The sequence below is a fragment of the Myotis brandtii genome, unplaced genomic scaffold (genome assembly GCF_000412655.1).
Source record: "Myotis brandtii unplaced genomic scaffold, ASM41265v1 scaffold62, whole genome shotgun sequence".
Lineage (NCBI taxonomy): Eukaryota > Metazoa > Chordata > Mammalia > Chiroptera > Vespertilionidae > Myotis > Myotis brandtii.
Window position 1 is genome coordinate 1,330,980 of NW_005370366.1, and position 22,932 is coordinate 1,353,911.

The following is a 22,932-nucleotide window of genomic DNA, read 5'->3' on the forward strand; positions in this document are numbered from 1 at the left end:
TCAGTGGGTAGAGTGTCAGCCTTTGGGCTGAAGGGTCCTAGGTTCAATTCCAGTCTAGGAAACATACCTCAATTGCAGGCTTACTCACTGGCCCTGGTTGGGACATGTGCATGAGACAACCAGTTGATGTGTCTCTCTCACATTGATGTTTCTCTTTCTCTGTCTCTCCCTCTTCCTTCCACTCTCTCTAAACATCAGTGGAAAATATCCTCGGGTGAGAATTAACAAAAATAAAAGAAATTATTTTACAGAGAGAGGAAGGGAGAGTGAGAGTGAGAGAAGCATCAATGTGAGCAAGAAACATCAATTGGTTGCCTCGCATACACACCCCAACAGGGGACCAAATCCACAACCTGGTTGTGTGCCCTGACTGGGAATCAAACTGACAACCTTTCAGTCAACAGGGCAACAATCAACCAATAAAGCCATACCGGCCAGGATGAACCCCTTCCACTGACAGTATAATTTCCATATACCTTTACCAAGTTTCCCTAATATTACCATGTCTTGACATCACAGTTCTTGCCAAACTTGCAAGTACTGTATAAAACATGGTCTGGAGCAGCGGTCGCCAACTGGTGGTGAGGTCCGAAAGGTTGGCGACCACTGGTCTGGAGGATATGGACATCTTTTTGGGTGCCATTTTGGAGTCTACCACAGTCTGCCTTTCGGCCCCTGAAGATTCACATCTGTCCATCATGCAAAATACACTCATCCTATCCCAACATTCTTCAAAGTCTCAACCCATTGAAGCATCACCTTAAGCCAAGATCTCAGCTAAATATTATCAGTTCAGAAGTCTAAAAAAATCTCATCATATGATGAGAACTTATAAGATTTCCTCTCTTAGCAACTTTTAAATATGCAGTACAGTATTATTAACTATGGCCACCATACTGTACATTGCATCCTCATGACTTATTTATTTTATAACTAGAGGCCTGATGCACGAAATTCGTGCAAGAGTAGGCCTTACTTCCCCCTGCTGCCGGCACTGATTTCCATCTGGCACCCGGGAACCAGGCTTCCATCCGGCCGCCGGCAGGCACCCAGGACCTGGGCTTCCCTCGCAGCTCCGGCTTCGTTCGGTAGGTCGTCTGGAAGGACGTCTGGTCTAATTAGCATATTATACTTTTATTATTATAGATTGGAAATTTGTGCATTTTGATCCTTTTCACCCATTTCGTCCACCTTATCACCTCCATTCCTGGTAACCATCAATCCATTTTCTGTATCTGTGATCTCAGTTTTGTTTGTTTTTTTGTTTTATTTTATTTTTTAGATTCCACATATATGTGAGATCATTCAGTATTTGTCTTTCTCTGTCAGATTTATTTCACTTAGCATACTGCCTTCAAAGTCCATCCATATTATCACAGATAGCAAGAGTTCATTATTTTATATGGCTGACTAATGTTTCGTGTGTGTGTGTGTGTGTGTGTGTGTGTGTGTGTGTGTGTGTGTGAATATGTCACATTTTCTTTATCCATTCATCCAATGGTGGACACTTAGGTTGTTTCCATGTCTGGCCATCCTATATAATAAAAAGGTAATATGCAAATTGATCCTCATGGCAGAATGACCAGTCGCTATGACACATGCTGACCACCGGGGGAAGACGCTCAATGCAGGAGCTGCCCCCTTGTGTCAGTGTGCTCCCACAGTGGGACCTCCACTCAGCCAAAAGCTGGGCTGATGGCTGTGAGCGCAGCGGCAGTGGCGGGAGCCCCTCCTGCCTCCTTGGCAGCACTAAGGTTGTCCGACTGATGGCTTACACCCGCTCCCCATGGGGGCACCTAAGCTGTCAGTTGGACATCCCCTGAGTGCTCCCATGCTGCCAGAGGGATGTCTGACTGCCAGCTTAGGCCCGATCCCCTGGGGAGTGTGCCTAAGCCGGCAGGTGGACATCCCCCAAGGGGTCCCGGACTGCGAGAGGGCGCACGCCAGGCTGAGGGACAAATTTTCATGCACCAGGCCTCTAGTTGTAAATAATGCTGCAATGAACACATTGGGGGCAGGGGGCATATATTTTTTTGAAATAGTGTTTTTGTTTTCTTTGGATAAATATCTGGAAGTGGAATTGCTGGATCAGATGGTAGTTCTATTTTTATTTTTTTGAGGTACCTTTCTTTATACTGTTTTCCATATTGGTGAAATCCCCAGTCAGGAGCCAGGATCAAACCTGCAACCCAGGTACATTCACATCAACAGTACTGGGGTTGTTGGGTTCCCTTTTCAGCACCTCCTCACCAAAACTTGTTGTTTATTGTCTTTTTGATAATAGCAGTTCTAGTCGGTATGAAGTGAAGCTGGTGGTTTTGATGATAAGTGACAAGCATCTTTTCATGTGTCTGTTGGCCATTTGTAGGTCTTTTTTTTTTTTTTTTTTTTTTTTTTTTTTTTTTGCTATTGAGTTGTATGAGCTTTTTATATATTTTGAATATTAGCTTCATATCAGATAGATGATTTGAAAATATAAGAAATATTTTTTTTCCCATTTATTAGGTTGCCTTCTCATTCTGTTGATGATTTCCTTTGTTGTGCAGAAGCTTTGACATAGTGCCATTTGTTTATTTTTACTTTCGTTACCTTTGCTTTTGATGTTTATCCTTACTCTTTTGAAGGGTAGCAGGTGTTTGCAGCTGATTGGCCTGTTCTTACCAGTAGAATTTTGGTAGTCCAATAGAGTTTCTTTATTTCATTCTCTCTCTCACCCCTTTAGGTCAAGTTGTCAGTGTTTCTGCTGATATAACATTCTCAAGATTCTTGTGGGTCTCCTGTGTATGTCTTGGGGATTCTTGTCATTAGACAAGAGGGTCCTCCATAGATCTCCTATTCTCATGTCTCTTCCTAGTTTCTGTTTAGATGGTTGGTTCAGGGGATCCTTGAGTTACATGTGTAATCTCTTCAGCACTACTCTTGGCTTTCTCTCTACAGCAATGCTTTCTTATAATTAACCTCCTCTATTTTAGCATTCCTCTTTTTGTTTTGTGATGTAAATCAGCTGGGAATTTCTCAAATCATCAACTCCTGGTTTCTTTTAACATTTCACGCATTAAAATAGCTTTCCTCTTACATTTTACTGTAAGCACCAAGAAGAAACCAGGCTCCACTTTCATTATGGTTCTTGGAAATTGCTCTAGCTAAAATATCCAAGTTCCTCACTAATAAATTGTACTTTTCACACAACTGTAGGATATAATTCAGTTAACTTTTTTGCCACTTTTTAAAAAGGATTGTCTTTCCTCCAGTTTCTAGTAATGTTCCTTATTTCCTTCTGAGTCATCACCAGAAGCACTTTAAAAAAAATTATTTTAGAGAGAGGAAGGCGGGGGAGGAGCACATTGGTGTCTATTGGCTGCCTCATGAACGTGCAAAAAAATAAAAATAAATGAAACATAGTCTTAAGTTGCTTTCCCAAGTTCTAATAACATTGAGCATCTTTTTGTATTGTAAATGTGTAATTCTCATGGTCATTCGTATGAAAGGCTGGATTAGTTCATGGCCCCTTTCCTATAAGGTTATCTTCTCTTACTGATGTGTAGAAATTCTCTATATATATACTGTTGCAGCTCTGTTCTCCCAGCTTGTGGCCCTCTTCTCACTTTATGGTATTTTTTTCTTTAATTTGGAATCACTTTAGATTTACAGAAAAGTTGCCAAGACAGTATAATTTCCATATATCTTTTACCAAGTTTCCCTAATATTATCACTTTGTATAACCATGGTATGTGTCAGAACTAACAAAGTAATAACATTACATTTTTTATTAACTACATGCTTTATTTGGACTTCACCTACTTCCCACCAGTATCCTTTTTCTATTCCGGGATCCAGTCCCTGGATACCATATTGCATTTAGACTTGATGGTATCTTATGATGAACAGGTGTTCTTCATCTTAGTTGAGCTCATTGTCATTTTTTTATGATTTGCATTATTGGCTTCTTGTTTCAGATACCTACCCTTCCTGTGTTTTCTTCTAAATATTCTAAAAGTTTCATGCCCGAGCTGGATAGCTGAGTTGGTTAGTGTTGTCCGATATACCAAGGTTGTGGTTTCAATATCTGGTCAGGGCACATACAAGAAGAAGCAACCAATGAATACATAAGTGGAGCAACAAATCTCTCTCTGTCTCTGTCTCTCTCTCTATCTCACTAAATTAATCAAAAATAATTTTAAAGCCATTTGCCTTTCATGACTACCACTTTAGAATTTAATTTTGGTATCAAGATTTAATTTTATTTCTATATGGCTAATAAAGTATTTTGAGTGATCCTTTATCAGAATTGGAAACAGTTTTTTAAAAAACATGAATAGGAAAGACCTATGGAGGACCCTCTTGTCTAATGACAAGAGTCCCCAAGACACACACAGGAGACCCTGAGATTTTTTCAGCATTCATTCGTTCATTTCTGTTCTATTCCCACCCCTCCCCAGTTTTTTTTTAAATACATTTTTTATTTCAGAGAGGAAGGGAGCGGGGGAGAGAGAGAGAAACATCAATGATGAGAGAGAATCATTGATCAGCTGCCTCCTGCATGCCCCCCACTGAGGATCAAGCCCAAAAAACACGGTCTGCCCTTGACCGGAATTGAACCTGGGACCCTTTGGTCTGCAGGCCAACGCTCTATCCACTGAGCCAAACCGACTAGCCCCCCCCATCCCCACCCCAGTTTTATTGACATACATCATTCTATAAGTTTAAGGTGTATAAAATGATGGCTTGGTATATATTGTGAAATGATAACCACAATAGGTTTTGCTAACATCCATCATCTCGTATAGACACAAGAAAGAGAAAAGAAAAAAAAAAGCCCTTGTGGTGTGAAAATTCTTAATATTATCTACTCTCTTAACAGCTTTCATAGCACACAGCTATGTTAACTATAGTCATCAAGTTGTACATCACATCCCTAGTACTTATTAATCTTATAACTGTAAGCTTGGACCTTTGGACCCCCTTCCTCTAGATCCCTAGCTCTGGTAATCACAAATCCACAAGTCTGTGAGTCTGGTGTTGGTTTTTTCCCCCCCATATGTGAGATCCTATGGTATTTGTCTTTCTCTGCCTGACTTATTTCATTTAGCATAATGTCTTCAAGGTCCATCCATTATGTCAAAATGGTATGATGGCCTCATTTTTTATGGCTGAGTAATAGTCCATTGTTCGTATGTGTTTATAAAAATTTATTAATCCATTGATGGACACTGAGGTTGTTTCCATATCTGGACTATTGTAAATAATGCTACTGTGAACACGGATGTACAGATATCTCTGTGAGATAATGTTCTTGTTTCCTTTGGATATATTTCCAGAAGTGGAACTTCTGGATTGAATGTTAGTTCTTTTATTAATTTTTTTGAGGAATTTCCATACTGGTTTCCATAGTGGTTGATCAATTTACGTTCCCACTAACAGTGCACAGGGTTCCCTTTTCTCCATATCCTCACTAGTACTTGTTATTTCTTGTCTTTTTGATGATAGCCATTCCAACATGTGTGAGGGGACATCTCATTATGACTTTGATTTTCATTTCCCTGATGATTGGTGATGGTGAGCCCCTTTTCATGTACCTGTTGGCCACTTGTATGTCTTCTGGGGATATGAACCTATATCAGATATGTGGTTTGCAAATATTTTTTCTCATTCTTTGTAGGTTGTCTTTTCACTTTGTTTTTCCTGCCAGCAACCTGTATTGAATAGCCCTTCATTTCTCAATAATTTTCTGGAGTACTGCTGTCATATGTCTAGTTTTCACATATAAATGGGTTTTTCTTGATTGGTCAGTTTGTCTTTCTGCACGCATATTTTGCTTTGTTCTGAGGGGATGTCTGGATTTAGTAGGACAGATGTCATTCTTTCCCTCTCTCTGTCCTCCCTCCAATTCTTCAGAAGAGTCTTGGATGTATTTGCTTTTTATTCTTTCATATAAATCTTCTGTTTGTCAAGTTGGGTTATAGGGAACCTTTAATGAAGAATGGACATCACTACTATATCAGCTCTATCCATAAATGTGCTGTTTTTTATACTAATTTAGTTCTAATTGTCTTCTAATAAAGGAACAACTTTTTATTTAGTACCTTATATTTTTGTTGCTATTATATCTTTTTTAAACCTGACTTTTCAGGTTGTTCCTGGCATTGAGGAATGCATGCAGTTGGTATTTCTATATTGGTCTGATATGTACTAAATTTAAAAATTCTTACTGATTCTAATAATTTGTCTTTAGTCATTTTAGTTTTCTGTGGACAATTATATCTTCTGTAAATAATGACAATTTTGCTTCTTTGCAGTCTTCACAATTTGTATTTCTTTTTCTTGTACAATGTTGAATACTGAAAACATTTTTTCTGGCTTATCATTAGGAATAGTGTTTGTTATAGGTTTCTGAGCTATCCTTTATCAGAATTGCTAATAGGTTTTTAAATACATGAATGAGTATTGGATATTATTAAATGTATTTATGCTTAATCTGGTAATGTGATACATTGCTTTTATAGATTTTCTAACACTAAAATTACCCGTGCATTTCTGAATTAAACCCAACTTGATGACCATGTATCGCGGCCCCTTACGAACTGTGTTTGGTATCCGTTATACCAGCCTCACAGATCACTCTCCAGCTTGTCCTCTTTTTCTGTTCTCTTAAAATCAGTTTGTATAAGATAAGATGGTTTTTTTTGTTTTGACTAGTTGACTAGTTGACTAGCTCTCACCTGTGAATTGACTGAGCTGGTTTTTTTTTGGGGGGGGCGGAGGGGGGGGGGCGGATTTAAACTAACTAAAAATTTTGGTGGCATTTAAACTAACTACAAATTATGGAAGTATCAGTTTTTCTCCAAAGAACAAGCCACCTGTTTTTTAGGAATGTGTCTGTTTCTTGCAGGCTAAGTTTTTATTTTTACTTTTTTCTTCACAGTTATAATAACAATTGTATTACTAAGATCACTTCAGATTGCAGTTTTAATGTTTTGAACTGTATGTTCATTGGTAAAGTAGTTCAGATAGTGCATAAAATTAAAACTCAATTCCATCACTTTCCATTTTTTTGTTATCTCTTTAATCATACATACAGTTATATAATACCTTCCCCCCACCCCCACCCCTGGTTATAGACATTCAATACTTAATTCATTATGTTTAAAATTTTTTTTGAAAAGGCAAAAAATTAGAAGTAAACCAAATCATTTGTAGTTTTCCTTTTGAAACTTGTTATATTAATGTTTTTATGTACTCTCCCCCATATTTTAAGGCATACTAATTAGACTTAAATAAAATAACATCATTATGTTTATTTATATTATTAATAGAGACCTGGTGCACGAAATTCATGCACTTGGGGGGTCGGGTCCCTCAGCCCAGCCTGCGCCCTCTTGCAGTCCGGGAGCCCTCGGGAGATGTCTGTCAGTTGGACATCCTTAGTGCTGCCATGGAGGTGGGAGATGCTCCCGCCACCGCTGCTGCATTTGTAAGCCGTGAGTCCGGCTGTGGGAGCACACTGACCACCAAGGGGCAGCTCCTGCGTTGAGCGTCTGTCCCCCTGGTGGTCATGCGCGTCATAGCGACCAGTCGTTCTGCCGTTCGGTCGATTTGCATATTAGCCTTTTATTATATAGGATGAGCTTTTCTTATGCCAGCAGTTGGTGTTAGAAATGGTTCAATGAATTTATTTGTGCTGTTTTAAGTAATGCTTCAGCAAATATCCTGTTAGTAAACATTCTTAAGTCAGTTTCCTTTTCAGTTAACCTTTCAACTGGTGTCTTGTTTCACCTAAGGCCACTCTTCACAGCTAATGTTTATGAATCAGGCGGACTTTAGAAGAGTGAATATGTCAGAGAGAAAGACAAAGGGTAGTGAGCATAACAGTTGAAACTTTAGGAATTATTTTATTTTATTCATAACTCTCTTTGTTTCCTACAAGATTTCTGTTGGCTTATAAAAAGAACATTTAAAATGAAATGGTTATTTACAGCTTGCAAAAGGCCATCAGAATTAAACAAGAGTAGAAAGTCAAGACTAGAGAAAAAGAGCAATCTTGATATATAAGGTATAATTTTATGTGTATACTAGTGGCCCTGTGCACGAACTTCATGCACATTAAAAGGGAATTAATTAGGGGAAATATTTTAATATTGCTATTTGCCCTTTATAATAGAAGTCTCAGAGATGAAAGAAAATTAGTAAAATGTATCTGAAAATCTCCCTCCTGTCAGAGTCTGGGGTGCGCCGCGGGACCCAGAGTCAAGTCCCCACACACCCGCACGTGCTTCGAAATCGCTTGAGACACAGACCCAGCCGGCCCCACCCCCGTCAAGTCCTGCCGGGTGGGGGGGCACAGCCTCAGGTCCCCTGGCCCATCACCAGGGCAGGGGGCATAGCCTCAGGTCCCCTGGCGCCGGGGCGGGGGTTGCAGCCTCAGGTCCCCCAGCCCCAGCGCCGGGGTGGGGGGACACGGCCTGAGGTGCCCTGGCATGAGGGCACAAGGACGTGATGACCATTTGCATATTAGCTCTTTATTTTATAGGATAATAAGTGACTTTTTAGACTTTTTTTAACGATAGGATTTTTTTCTTCATCTTTTTTTTTTAATATATATTTTTATTGATTTCAGAGAGATAGAAACATCAATGATGAGATAGAAACATCAATGATGAGAGAGAATCACCAATTGGCTGCCTCCTGCACGCCCCCTATTGGGGATTGAGCCTGCAACCTGGGCATGTGTCCTTGACTGGAATCGAACCTGGGACCCTTCAGTGTGCAGGCCGATGCTCTATCCACTGAGCCAAACCAGCTAGGCGATTTTTTATATTTGAAGTGTGGGATGGGAGATACAGTTCCTTTTGAAGATCTGTTGCCAAAAGAGGAAGCTCACCTTGCGTCAGGAATTTTTCCTAATTTTTTCCCAAAAAATTTTAATTGATTTTTAGACAGAGAGGAAGGGAGAGGGAGAGAAAAACATCAATGCAAGAGTGAAACAATTTATCAGCTGCTTCCTGTACCAGGGATCAAGTCTGCAACCTGGGCGTGTGCCCCGACCAGGAATCAAACCTGCGACCTTTTTGAGCATAGGTCGATGCTTAACTATCTAGCCACACCTGCAAGGGCAGTTTTTTTTAAAAAATTTTTTTTATTGATTTCAGAGAGGAAGGAAGAGGGAGAGAGAGAGAGAAATATCCATGATGAGAGAGAATCATGGATCGGCTGCCTCCTGCAAGTCCCCCACTGGGGATCGAGCCCACAACCTGGGTATGTGCCCTTGACCGGAATTGAACCTGGGACCTTTCATTTCACAGGCCAATGCTCTATCCACTGAGCCAAACTGGCTAGGGCATTTTTTCTCAATTTAAGTTAAAAAAAAAATCGTTTGCTAAGCTTCAATTAGGAGACAATGAATGGAATCCTCTATTTCATGACCATAGATGATGCTTGAACAGATTTTTTACATTCTTTAACTCTCAGTATACTACCAGGGGCTTGTTTTTAGTTTCTTTTTTTAACAGTTCTAACTATTTCAAATATTGATTTTTTTTTTCATGACTGTTCTTTCTTGGAGCCTTTGGGACAAAAAGAGCATTTACTATCTTTCAATTGCCTTATGGATATTTCAGATTCTTCCATAAGTCTAAAATTCATTATGGATCTTAGTGATCTGATTTCTCCTGTATCTTGAAATGTTTTGCTGTTTTATTACCTCAGTAAGTATTTCACCGTTACTCATCAATTCCCAGCTATAATTTTAAAAAAGTCTAAAATAATAAGAAAGTGGAAGAATGATGAAATCACCTACAAGGATGACTGTAGTGAACTCAGTCACTACAATGAAATAAACAGCTGCTATTCGTTATTTTCAGCTTTTGACTTACATTTTCCAAAGTATGGCATGACCTTTCAAAAAGCTATAAAGGAAGTCTGGAGATATTATCTTTTAAGTCTTTTTTTTTTTTTAAGTTTCATTGAATTCCACTCTATGGAATTAAGAATTTTTCACTTTCTGCTCAGAGTAAAAGAAGAAATTTGCCAGAATAAGACATTTAACTGTGAGAAAAACAAATCAGAAGATGAATGTAAAGAGGTAGCAGCACTCTGGGCTCTTTAATGATGGTGAAGTTGATAGGATAAGTGAAATCTGAGTTCTAGCTGACTGTACCCTAAATTATCACCAAGAATTCATGAGCAGACAGTATATTTCCAAAGCCATTGCACAGGGAAGCGTCATTCAATATTTGGTGACAAGAATTTGGACTATCACATTTTATTTATTTATTTTTTATTTCATTTTTATAATCCTTACCCAAGGATATTCTCTCCCCCGCCCCCCCCCCCCCCCCCCTCTTTTTTTTTTTTGAGGAGGAGGGAGAGTGGGGAGAGAGAGAGAAAGGTGAGAGAGACACGTCGATTGGTTGCTTCCAACACAAGCCTGGACCATGGCTGAGGATTGAACCTGTGACCCAGGTACATGCACTTGACTGGGAATTGAACCTCTGACCCTCTGGTGTGCAGGCCAACACTCTAAGCACTAAGCCATGCCAGTCAGGGCTGGACCGTCATATTTTGCTGAAGGATGTTGACAGTGTTTATTTTTTTTTTATATTTATGCAACAAAACCTACTTACTATGTTTGTAATTGGATTAGTGCTTATAGCAGTATGTATAGTGGCTGGAAGGAAACATATGATGTAGAAATGAAAAAATTGGTTGAATTAATCCTTTTCATTGGTATTTATATATCTTAATAAATATGTTATCGCATTTATGGAACCAAGAACTTGACTGTCCTTCAAGAAAATTGTAAGCTATCAAAGTTTTCAAAAGGGTAATGCATGTTGATGATATATGTGCAAAAAGAACCAGCAGTCAGTTAGAACCTATTAGAGACAAGTACAATTAATCCTCATATTTCGCAGATTCCATATTTGCAAATTTGCCCCATTGCTGAAATCTATTTGTAATTCCAAAATCAGAGCTGGTAGCACTTTCACCATCATTCACAGGCAGGTACACACAGAGTGATGAATAATAAGAATCTCCTGGCTCGCTTGTTTCCTGCTGAGGTCTAATAAGGCAGTTTCATTTTTGGTGCCCTGCCTTCCTGTTTCGGCCCTTACTAGTATCCTGCAAACAGGTGTCCTTTTCATGGTCTCCAGTGATACATTTTCTGCATTTTTGTGTGAAATGGGCTATTCCCTATTTTTGTCATAAGATATTGAAGTTTTTCTTGTGCAGTGACTGACTGAGTGTTTTCACTTTTTAAAATGCCCGTCTGCATTGTGCTGAATGCTGTCTGGTGTTCCAGAGAGCAAGGAGGCTGTGATGTGGACAAATGCAGGTATTAGACAAGCTTCATTCATGCACGAGTTACAGCATTGTTGGCTATGAGTTCATTGTTTATGAATCAACAATGTATATTAAATGAGGTGTCTATAAACAAACACTTAAAACAAGGTGATGTGTTGATTTGTTTACCTGTATCTGGTGAAAAATAGAAGGAACTCTTTTTTAAAAAAAATACATTTTATTGATTTTTTACAGAGAGGAAAGGAGAGGAATAGAGAGTTAGAAACATCAATCAGCTGCCTCCTGCACACCCCCTATTGGGGATGTGCCTGCAACCAAAGTACATGCCCTTGACTGGAATTGAACCTGGGACCCTTCAGTCCGCAGGCCGACGCTCTATCCACTGAGCCAAACCGGTTAGGGCTAGAAGGAACTCTTAACTCTGTGCTCACTAATTCAGAATTTGCAGCAATTTTATAGATATATACATACCACAAATAATACGAATCGACTGTTTACAGCAGGGGTCCTCAAACTTTTTAAACAGGGGGCCAGTTCACTGTCCCTCAGACCGTTGGAGGGCCAGACTATAGTTTAAAAAAAAACTATGAACAAATTCCTATGCACACTGCACATATCTTATTTTGAAGTAAAAAAACAAAACGGGAACAAATACAATATTTGTATTTGCATGTGGCCCACGGGCCGTAGTTTGAGGACCCCTGGTTTACGGGATGAATATGTTCCAGTTACATTAAAAGAATGTTGTCCATTTTCAGTATACAACAAGTTCTCGAATAACATTGTTTCATAAAATCAGCCTATGGTAAATTGGTTTTGTTGTACGTGATTTCACTGAAAGTTGCAGAACCTACTGGTGACATACTAGTAACCTGTATGTACTTTCAGGGCCAGGAAAATATTGAATAAAAATTGGGTTTGTTATGTTAAGTTCTTATTAAAATTATCTAATGAAGTTCTTTTAACTTTCCCTTCATTCTTAAGTAAATTTTTACAAAATAACTTAAAATTTTTTAAATTTTTTGTAGGCTTATTTGACCCAGAAAATAACCATTTTTCTTTGTAGGCTGTGGGTTAATAAAAGCTGAAGGCACAAGGAAATAATTCACTGGCAGCAGTTCACCTGATGCTTAGAGGTCATGAGCTAGTGGTAGTATTTTGGTGGTCCAGCTGAATCTGGAATACTTCCTGACGTAGATCTTCCAGCGTTTTTCTTGACTTATTTACAAACTGATGAAAGTACTCTCTTAGGAAGGTTCCAGAGTTCTGCATTTGTAGGTTAGGACAGTCTATTTGCTGTAGAAACCAGAAAAGCAAGTTACGGATTAGGTCTCTAGGCCTTTAGCATTTCTAGGTTTACTGCCTATTAACAGAATGTCAGAAATGGTGGTTTGTGCCAAAACCTTTTTAAGAGTGCATATATACATAGTTCAAAGACTCTGTTTCTTTATTTGTAACTATTTATGAGAGATGCCTGTTTTTACAAACTAACCTGGAAATCTTTATTTGCTTCTAATGGCCTTTATTGTATTTTCTGTTTGTTTCTCTTCCCCATTGGACAAAGCTCAAAAGCATGAATGGTACATTATTTATGTTTTTAACGCTAAGCATAGTGCTTGACACTAAGTATTCTGGGTTTCATTGAATGGTCATTTAGTGAATTTGCGATGAAGAAATTGATACACAGATTAAATTATATATCTAGATTATTAATTAAGTAGGAAGGTCTCAGCATCTTCCTCAGACTCCTCTGTATGCCCTATTGCTTTTTTTAAAAAATTATAAAATGACGTTCTCCCCACAATTTTTTTTTATGAGGGAAAGTTTATTTTTTATTAATCCTCACCCAAGGATATTTTTCCATTGATTTTTAGAGAGAGTGGAAGGGAGGGGGGGGGAAAGACAGAGAGAGAGAAACATCAATGTGAGAGAGACACATCAATTGGTTGCCTCCCGGGTCAAACCTACAACCAAGGTATGTGCCCTTGACCGGAATCAAACACGGAACCCTTCAGTCCACAGGCCAATACTATATCCACTGAGCCAAACTGGGTAGGGCCCACATCCTTTTTTAAAAAAATATGTTTTTATTGACTTTAGAGAACAAGGCAGGGAGAGGAATAAAGAGATAGAAATATCAATGAGAGAGAGTCATGATTGACTGCCTCCTGCACACATCTATGGAAGCTTGAGCCCACAAACTGGTGGGAATCAAACTGGTGACCTCTTGGTTCCTGGGTTGATGCTAAACCACTGAGCAACACCAGCTGGGTTCACCACATTCTTAAATATGCTGATTAAGCTAGTCATTCTACATTTTTGTTGTTGTTGTTAATCCTCGCCTGAGGATATTTTTCCATTGATTTTTAGAGAGAGTGGAAAGGAGAGGGAGAGACCAAAACATTGATGTGAGAGAGACACAATGATTGGTTTTCTCCCGCATATGCCCTGACCAGGGCCAGGGATCAAGCCTGCAACCAAGGTATCTACCTTTGAATGGAATCAAACCCAGGACCCTTCAGTCCACAGGCTGACACTCTATCCACTGAGCAAAAGAGGCCAGGGCTCATTCTCCATTAAAAAAAAAAAAATTTTTTTTTTATGGATTTCAGAGAGGACGGGAGAGATAGAAACATCAATGATGAGAGAAAATCATTGATCGCTGCCTCCTGCACACTTCTTACTGGGTATATGCCCTGACCAGGAATCGAACCGTGACTTCTTGGTTCATAGGTCTGTGCTCAAGCACTGAGCACAGCTGCTGGGCTCTTTCTCCATTTTTAATAAATGATTTAAAAGTGTGTAGTAAGTACACATTTTATATTTTCATTCTAACAGGTCTCTTAACTACAGAAAAATGTTAATATTTTCATTTGAAAAAACATTCTACAAAGGCACTGAACTAGCTAATCTTTTCATATATATATATATGTGTATGTATGTGTGTGTATATATATATTTATAGATTATTTTAGAGATAGAAGAAGGGAGAGTGATAGAGAGATAGAAACATCGATGGGAGAAACATCATCGATTGGCTGCCTCCTGCATGCCCCCCAGTGGGGATGGAGCCCACAACCCGGGCATGTGCCCAGACTGGGAATCAAATGGTGACCTCTTCCCGCAACCAAGGTACATACCCTTGACCGGAATCGAACCTGGGACCTTTCAGTCTGCAGGCCAACGCTCTATCCACTGAGCCAAACCGGTTAGGGCTTAAGAAATAAACATTAATTCCTTTTTGTGAAGATTTATTTAGATTAAGTTAGGTTTTAGAAAGTTTAATTCAAAGCCTACACATATTTACTGCAATGTTTGAATTGATTAATTTTAGACTGAACTCAGCTAGATTATTGAATAACTAGAGGCTCAGTGCATGAAATTCATGCACTCGGGGAGGGGGGAGTCTCTCAGCTTGTGCCCTCTCGCAGTCTGGGACCCCTCAGGGCATGTCCAAGCGGGCCTAAGCTGGCAGTTGTACATCCTTAGCGCTGCCCCGGAGGTGAGAGAGGCTCCCGCCACCGCCACTGCGCTCACCAGCCTGTGAGCCCAGCTTCTGGCTGAACAATACTCCCCCTGTGGGAGCACACTGACCACCAGGGGGCAGTTCCTGCATTGAGCATCTGCCCCCTGGTGGTCAGTGCACATCATAGCAACTGGTCATTCTGCTGTTTGGTCGATTTGCATATTAACCTTTTATTATATAGGATAGTTGGGAACCTTTAGTAAAGGAAAAACTTATAAAACTATATGTATAGCTATTTGACTCTTGTTATAATGCCCACCTTATTTTTCTGGCCATTATTTTGTAAAACTTCTTTTCTCTTAGCTTGATAAAGATGACATGGTCTACATGGAAGCATATGACAAGTTGCTGGAGTCCTGGCTGACTTTGGTCCAAGATGACAAACATTTCCATAAAGGCTTTTTTACCCAGCATGCAGTTCAAGTCTTCAATTCCTATATTCAGTGCCACCTGGCCGCTCCAGATGGCACAAGGAATTTGGTAAGTTTTAAGCCAGATTGTGATTAAAAATCTGTTCCAGTATAGGCTCTATTTTGTCAGTTTTTATCCTCTTGTACGTTGTGTAATGCTAGAAATTTGAACTGAACTTCTTCAAAATATTTGCTGAGAGCATTAGAGAGCTATAGTGGTCCCTTGTCTAAGTGCACCATGTTTTGTGGTATGTAGTTAGTAGTTTAACTTTTTTTCTCTTCAATTTTCAGTTACCCACCTTTGTCTTCCTAGTTTTCAAGTAGTATTAATGACTTCGTGTTTACATGGATCGTGGATCTTAAAGATGTCAGATCTTTTTAGTGACAGAAGTTAAATTCTATGGTGTGGGAGGTGGGTTGTTAGTGGGCAGTCAACTGTGTTTACATGTGTTCTGTGGGTTTATATCCTTCACTTCTTTCTCCTCTGTGTTTTCCCCTCCCTCTCATTGGGTGACTGTAAGGCTGTCGGCACAGTTAGATACGGGTCTCTAGACAGCTGCCCTGAAGGTTAGCTCTGGCCAGCTCCCCTTCTCACGTGAAGTGCGGAAGGTATTTCATAGTGCAACAGAAATGCGTGGCTTACGGGATGAGGGCATACAGCTCATTACTGATTATTTCTCTCATTGAAAACAGACTGCCAATGGTGTGACCTCTCGTGAGGAAGAGGAAATAAGTGAACTTCAAGAAGATGACCGAGACCAGTTTTCAGATCAACTAGCCAGTGTAGGAATGCTAGGAAGAGTTGCCGCAGAGCACTGTATACCTCTTCTGACAAGGTACACACAGGCCAGAGAACCCATGGAGCAAATACTCTGTACTTACACTTCCTTGAAGAGCACTTTATACACCCCTACCCGATTTGCACACTGGAGCAAATGGACAGAAACACACTCATGGCTGCAGTCCTTGGCTTTTACATTGGAGCCCAGGTACTACAGCATAGATGGCAGAGAGATTATGGAAACATGGTGTGAGACATGATTTGACCCATATCAATAAAAACTTGGAATATCCAGCTTTCAAATGCCTGTTTTAAACCTTGATTATTTGTAAAGCACTATTTTAATTCTGTTATAAATGATAAATCACAGTTCCTGTAGTGCTGTGAGAACAGCTGTGTATAATAATAAATACTTTTGTATATATCTTTTCGTGCAACATCTTAAATTTATGTTAATAGTGGAGGCCCGGTGCATGAAAATTCATGCACTGGACGGGGGGCTGGTCCCTCAGCCCAGCCTGCCCCCTTTCACAGTCCAGGAGCCCTCAGGGGCAGGAGGCGACCTGGTGATCAGGGGAAGGCGACACCCCATCACACCTCTGCTGCTGCCACTGCCAGCAGCGCAAGCCTCGGCGGGCCTGGTGACCTGAGCCTCGGGTGGCCCTGGACAGCTGGGCAGCCGCCATCCAAGGCTTGCCTGTGCCTCGAGCTGGCCCTGGGCGACTGGGGGCTGAGGGGACTGGGGGACTCTGGAGACAGGCATGCAGAGTGGCTGGGCCCGCCTGGGGGTGGCCCGGCCTTGCCATGCGCCTGCCACCCCGGTGGGGCTGAGGGGACTGGGTGCCACCATCTCGTGGCTGTGGGCGCTGCCATCTTTGAGGGGGGGACAGTCAGTTAGCATATTCCCTTCTTATTGGCTGTGGGCACTGCCATTTTTGAGGGCGGGGCAGTCAATTAGCATATTCTCTCTTTATTGGCTCTGGGTGCCGCCATCTTTTGCGATGGCGTGAGGGTCAATTATCATATTCCTGCTTTATTAGATAGGATATGGAAATTATGTTATTCTAGGTCTTTGCTTACTGAACTTTATGAAACTATTATTTTTTTCTTCTTTTAGTTTATTAGAAGAAAGAGTAACAAGGCTCCATGGTCAGTTACAGCGACATCAGCAGCAGTTACTTGCTTCACCTGGTTCAAGCACCATTGACAGCAAAATACTTGATGAGCTATATGAAGATATTCACTGGCTTATTTTAGTTACAGGTTGGTTGGTTGTTTATTTTTAAAAATGTAATTGCCAGCTGAGCAGTTTAAGCCTTAAAAATAAATTTCATGTATTAAAAATAATAGTCCATACATAGTATTGGATGAAATTTGGCAACAGCTGCTATGTTACAGCTACAGATGCATTTTTTTAAAAAATATTGGCTAACATGTATTTAGTACCAATTGCATACCAAATATTTTATGTAGAGATCATTGTAGCCCACTGAATTGGTGTTATTTTTAGGTATTATTATTGTCATTATTATTATCCCCTTCTTATAAATGAATCTGAGACTTAAAGAGTTGTAAGGAACTAGCCCATGGTTACACTGCTATTAATTTTTGGAGCCAGTATGCAAATCTAGTCAGTCTGACTTTTAGAGTCTTCTTCTGTAACCATACTGTCAGTGTTTCTGTATTTTAAATAATAAGAAAAAATCTTAATTTTTGAAAAGGCATCCCTAAATATTAAGTTTTGACATAGATAATGGTAGCATTCTTATTAACATTACAGAATATATTACTGAAAATTATTAAAAGGTAGTAAATTAAAAAGCCTACATATTAGTATGAGTGATAAAATTGTTGACTAAAACACTTGTCCTTTGGTTTTTCCTGTTTTTTTGAGAGTTAATTATCTAAGAAATAGAACGTTTCTTCTCATCAAACTTGAAATAACATATTACATTTATAATTTACATTTACATCAATTTATATGATGTATGTAAATCAAATAAAACAAAACATTTATAGTGCAATTTGATAAATGTAGATTTCTTAAGTGTTCATTTTTAATTTTTTTTAAACTGAAGGCTACCTCTTAGCTGATGATACTCAGGGAGAGACTCCGCTAATACCTCCAGAAATAATGGAATATTCCATGAAGCATTCATCTGAAGTTGACAGTAATACAACACTTCAAATTTTGGGATCTCCAGGAGAAAAGGCTTCTTCCATCCCAGGGTACAACAGAACAGATTCTGTGATTAGGTAATATGAACTCTATAGCTGTGCTCTTGTAATTTATACTGTCTTATTAAGTTCTGAGTTGATGGGTAGATGACTCAAGTGATAGGTACGTTATAAATCTGATACATGAAAGAAGATAAAACTTGGAGAAGCCTTGAAATAAACAAGGACGGCAAGTACTCAGTATATTTAAGCAATGCCACTCTGGTGAGATTGACAGCCATACCCAGTACTGAGGAGAACAAGCATTCAGTTATTCTGAATACAGGGAGACTTTGAGGGGACATTTGCTCTAATGCACTGTGATTATATCCATCAGAAAGCAGTACTGATACAGGTACAGGCACTCTAAATGCAAGAAACAGAATATGAGATTATTAGAGACCCAATGAATGTTAATAAGTATTTATTGTTCATAAAGTTAAAACTTCACATTAGTGTCTTTCTTAAGGAAAACGGATTGTTATCTTACAAAATAGAAATATTTACCCTGAATATGTGAAACTTGAAAGCCCTGTCAGTGAAGGTAAAAGACTATGTGCCTCAAATGAAAGAATTCACTTTGATCTTTCTAATAGTAATGGCAACTTTTTCATTACTTCTTAATGGTGACATTAAGGAGGGATAAATCTGAACTAAATGTCTTCCGAAAAGTGAATTTGTAAACAGCATTATAAATTTCAGTGTATTTATTTAAATTTAGGTTTCAGGCAGAAATGTCAATAATGAAATAACATTGGTTTTTGTCAGTTGCAAAGTCAGTAACTCAAACAGGGTGCTGTCCCCCTTATTCTTTTTTTTTAAAATATATTTTATTGATTTTTTACAGAGAGGAAGGGAGAGGGATAGAGGGTTAGAAACATCGATGAGAGAGAAACATCGATCAGCTGCCTCCTGCACACCTGTAGGGATGTGCCCGCAACCAAGGTACATGCCCTTGACCGGAATCGAACCCAGGACCTTTCAGTCCGCAGGCTGGCGCTCTATCCACTGAGCCAAACCGGTTAGGGCCCCCTTATTCTTTTTACTTAATGCCCAAATACATGGAGATCACTAAGCTTGTGCAGTAGAAAATATGATTTTTAAAAAATTGAACTCATAAGTTAATATCAAGGAAATGTTTGGGAATTTATTCCTTTATTCTTGCATTCTCTTGTTTGAAATAAAATAGTAAGGCTCTATTGAAAAAGTTTTCTGTTCCTTTTAGAATGACTATAGGCATAGGATTAAGTCTGAAAATCATTGCTTTTGCTTTGCTTTGATTCATGGTGAATGATAATTAAAAGGCAGTTCATTTCAGCATGCTGTCACATGATATTCTTTGTCATATTTTTTGCCTGAGCAGTACTGTCAGATTTATTGTCTGGGCAGTACCATCAGGAATGCTTTCCTTGTATTTTCAGTGCTTTTTCAATTTTTGCCAGTCCCAGTTATCACTGTGGGAGCAAAACATTTTGGTATCTGAGAGCACAGACTATGGAGGGAGAAGGTGAGAGTTGGAACAACCACCAAAAAAATTGTCTTTTTTTTTTTTTTTAGTCTAGAAAATTAATGTGAAATTAAATGGTATATAGGACAAATATTTCTTATTTGATTGAAAAACTAATTTACATTTCTTGAAATTATTTGGCAAATAGTTGAATACCTCCTACATATCAGGTACTGTTCAAGGCATTTGGGATACATTAGTGATCAAAACAGACAAATTGCTTCCCTTTTGAAGCTCCTTGTAGGGGAGAGATAATCAGTTAATTATGTTGTATGTTAGGAGACCATAAGTGCTGTGGTAAGAAGCTGAGCAGGGTCGGGAATCAGGAGTGCAGACTCAGGGACTGCTTGTAACGTTAAATAGTGAGTCAATGTTGGCTTTCTTTAGAAGGTGTCTGGTGAGCCAAGGCTTAGGGTTGGTGAGAGGCCAGGGAGGCCGGGAAGAACATTGAAACAGTGAAAGCAGGTGCCGAGGCCCACCGCAGGCAGTCATCCAAGAACAGCAGGAGTGGCTACTGTGGATGGAGCAGAGTGAGAAAGAATTGTGTAGCAGATGGAGTTAGAGAGGAAAATACTAGTAGCGGGGATCAGTGAAGTCTTTGGGCCTTTGTAGTTTCTGATCTGAATGGGGTGGGTGCTCTTGTAGGGTTTTGAGGTGACCGTGCTGCATTGAGGGTAAACTACCTGGGGCAGAAGTGGGAGCAGGAGATCAGTGAAGAGGCTATTTGCTGTCATCCAGAGAAAGATGCTGTTCCAGACCAGAGTGATAGTAGAGGTTGTGAGACTTTAAAGAAAGCTCTCTTTGACTCACTGTGCTGACTTCTGGTTTATGAATTGAGAAGGTAATCCCATGTTTCCCATAATACCAGGACTGGGTTATTTGGGACACTGAATGCTGTCTGAAATGTAAAGTATGTTCAGATAGCACGCTGAAGGAACTGAAGTAGGACCAGGGTATCAATCTTGGGATAGCAGCAACTAAAACAACATTGTGATGTTTTCAGTTGTTTCAACTTCTCTGAGAATGTGGTAGAAGGGTGATATAGAGTGATGCAGGAGGACCAAGGGAGGGGCTCCTGACAAGAGTTGGCATTTAAACTGACACTTGGAGGATGAATGGGAACTTGCAGCATAAAGAGGAAGGAACATAGTATTCCAGGCACTGACAGCAGCCTAGCAAAGAGTCCAGAAGTGAGAGGAGGCTCATGTGAGAGGAGGCTCATGTGCACACATGAGGGGAGAGGTATTGGTTGAAGGTAGAGAAGTAGGGTGGGCCAAAGAAGTTGGATTAAAAGTGTTGAAAGGGTTTGAAACAGGGAAGTGAGTTAATCAAATTGTTTTATTAGAAGATTGCAGTGTGGAAGCTGGATATAAAGGATGGCTGGTAAGTTAGGAAGCATTTCCGTTAGTGGAGTGAAGATGGGGGAAGGGCAGATGGATAACAGGTGTTTCAGGGGCAGCTCTTGGGGACTTTGGGGTTGATCAAGAGTGGTGAGGAGAGAGGCAGGAATGAGGACAGGCTCCCGGAGCCCAGGGTTCATCTTCCTGTGGTACTCTTCTTGACCTTGCTCCCATTTTACCAAAAAAAAGGGCAAACTCTTCCTTGTTCCAAGTCTTACTGTGATGGGTTGGCAGGTGTGTAGAAACCTGCAGAGTTCCAGATAGTGTGGTATTGGGATTGAGTGACTGGAGTAATGGTAAACCAGTAATTTTATAAGTCAGGAGGTTTTCAGTCCTTTGCCTTAAATACCACTGAAGAGTGACTTAATAAAGCTGTCAGTTATCATGTTATTAAAAATAGTTTTTGGTAGTAGAGCTCTAGTGATTTTTGGCATATAACTTGCAACAAGTTCAGATAATTTAGGGCTCTGCTATTTTTTAAATGCCTTCAATTTCCTTACATGAATGAGTTTTCACGTCTTTTTATCTATTAAAATGAAAAACAAGAGCCAAATTATACTCAACTCTGTCTTATTTTAGCAGTAAGAAATACTTTTTCACAGGTACATAAATTTTTTTAAAAAATAAAACCCTGCTACATCAATCTCATTCAGACATATTTATGTTTAATAATTTAAATGTGTGTTGATATTTTGTGCAATTGTGTACTACTAAGTATTGTAATAACTCAATATAGAAGACATTTTAAAAGTCTTACGATCATTGGAAATTTTATAAAATTATATTTTAGTAGCTAGACATATCTGTTTTCCAACTGTTAAAAACTTGTTTATTTTTCAAATGGATGGTGGTGAGTATCGCAACAGCATGGTAATTAAATTCCAGTGCATAAGTTTAAGTGGCTACTCCAGCTATTTCAAATTCTATTAGGCTGAAAATTATAATATTTAAAACTATTCTTTTAAAAAATTCTACTAGATGTCTTAATGAGATTTCTTTGTTTTAGAGAAGAACAGCCTCTTAAAAACATCAAATTCTGTCTCACCAAAACTATTTATTCTTATAGGAAAATTTTAATGTATTGTGAAGTTGTCAGGATATTATTGTTTACATGCACCCTAAAATAATTTTTTTAAAGTTTGAACACTGGTGGTGAAGGGAGTATATATAGTGAAAAAGAAGAGGTTCTAGGGACAGAACCTTAGAAACCAACTGTTTAAAAGAAGAAGGAGATCAGAGGACAAGAGGATGTCATAACCCGAGGAAGAGTAAGAAACAAATTAGGGGAAATATGGAAAATATGGTACAAAGGAAGACATTTCAAAAGGGCAGAGTGATCAGTAGTATCTGGTATTTCTGGGACATCCAACTGGATAAAGAACTGAAATGTCTGTATGATTTCATTACAAAGAGACAGTTCAGTTATCTTGAGAGTAGTAGGAAGGTAGTGGCCAGACTTCCTGTGATTAAAACCCCTTTCTTAGCACTGATATTCACAAAATGGTGTGGTAATGGGTTCTTTTAATTAAATCTTCGCTTCTTTGCCTTTAGCTAAAGGCAACTTAAATATATATCATGTCTAGTTATGTGTTCCCTTAATCCCATTCTGGAACAAAGGCTTTTTTTATTTATCTGCACGTCATGCTGCATTGTTAATTATGTAGTATAGAAAAGGACATTACATATACCATGTAGGTGATTTTTCCAGTAAGATTTTAATTTTATAATACCATTAAGAATCAAGTTTTATAGGAAATGAATAGGACTATCAGATTTTTTAAAAATCCTCA

General features: G+C 39.2%; 1 protein-coding gene across 4 annotated transcripts in view; it reads left to right on the plus strand.

Annotated features, from left to right (window-relative positions):
- XPO4 (exportin 4) overlaps positions 1-22,932 on the plus strand; it is a 144,062-nt gene that overhangs the window by 100,535 nt on the left and 20,595 nt on the right. For 3 of the 4 annotated variants that reach the window (XM_005879996.2, XM_014528146.1, XM_014528147.1), the window contains 4 exons: positions 15,131-15,307; positions 15,931-16,073; positions 17,136-17,281; positions 18,097-18,274. In XM_005879996.2, the coding sequence (XP_005880058.1) occupies positions 15,131-15,307; positions 15,931-16,073; positions 17,136-17,281; positions 18,097-18,274 (644 nt within the window). Of the gene's footprint in view, positions 1-15,130; positions 15,308-15,930; positions 16,227-17,135; positions 17,282-18,096; positions 18,275-22,932 lie in introns of all 4 variants that reach the window. The other variant, XM_014528145.1, reaches the window with a different exon arrangement.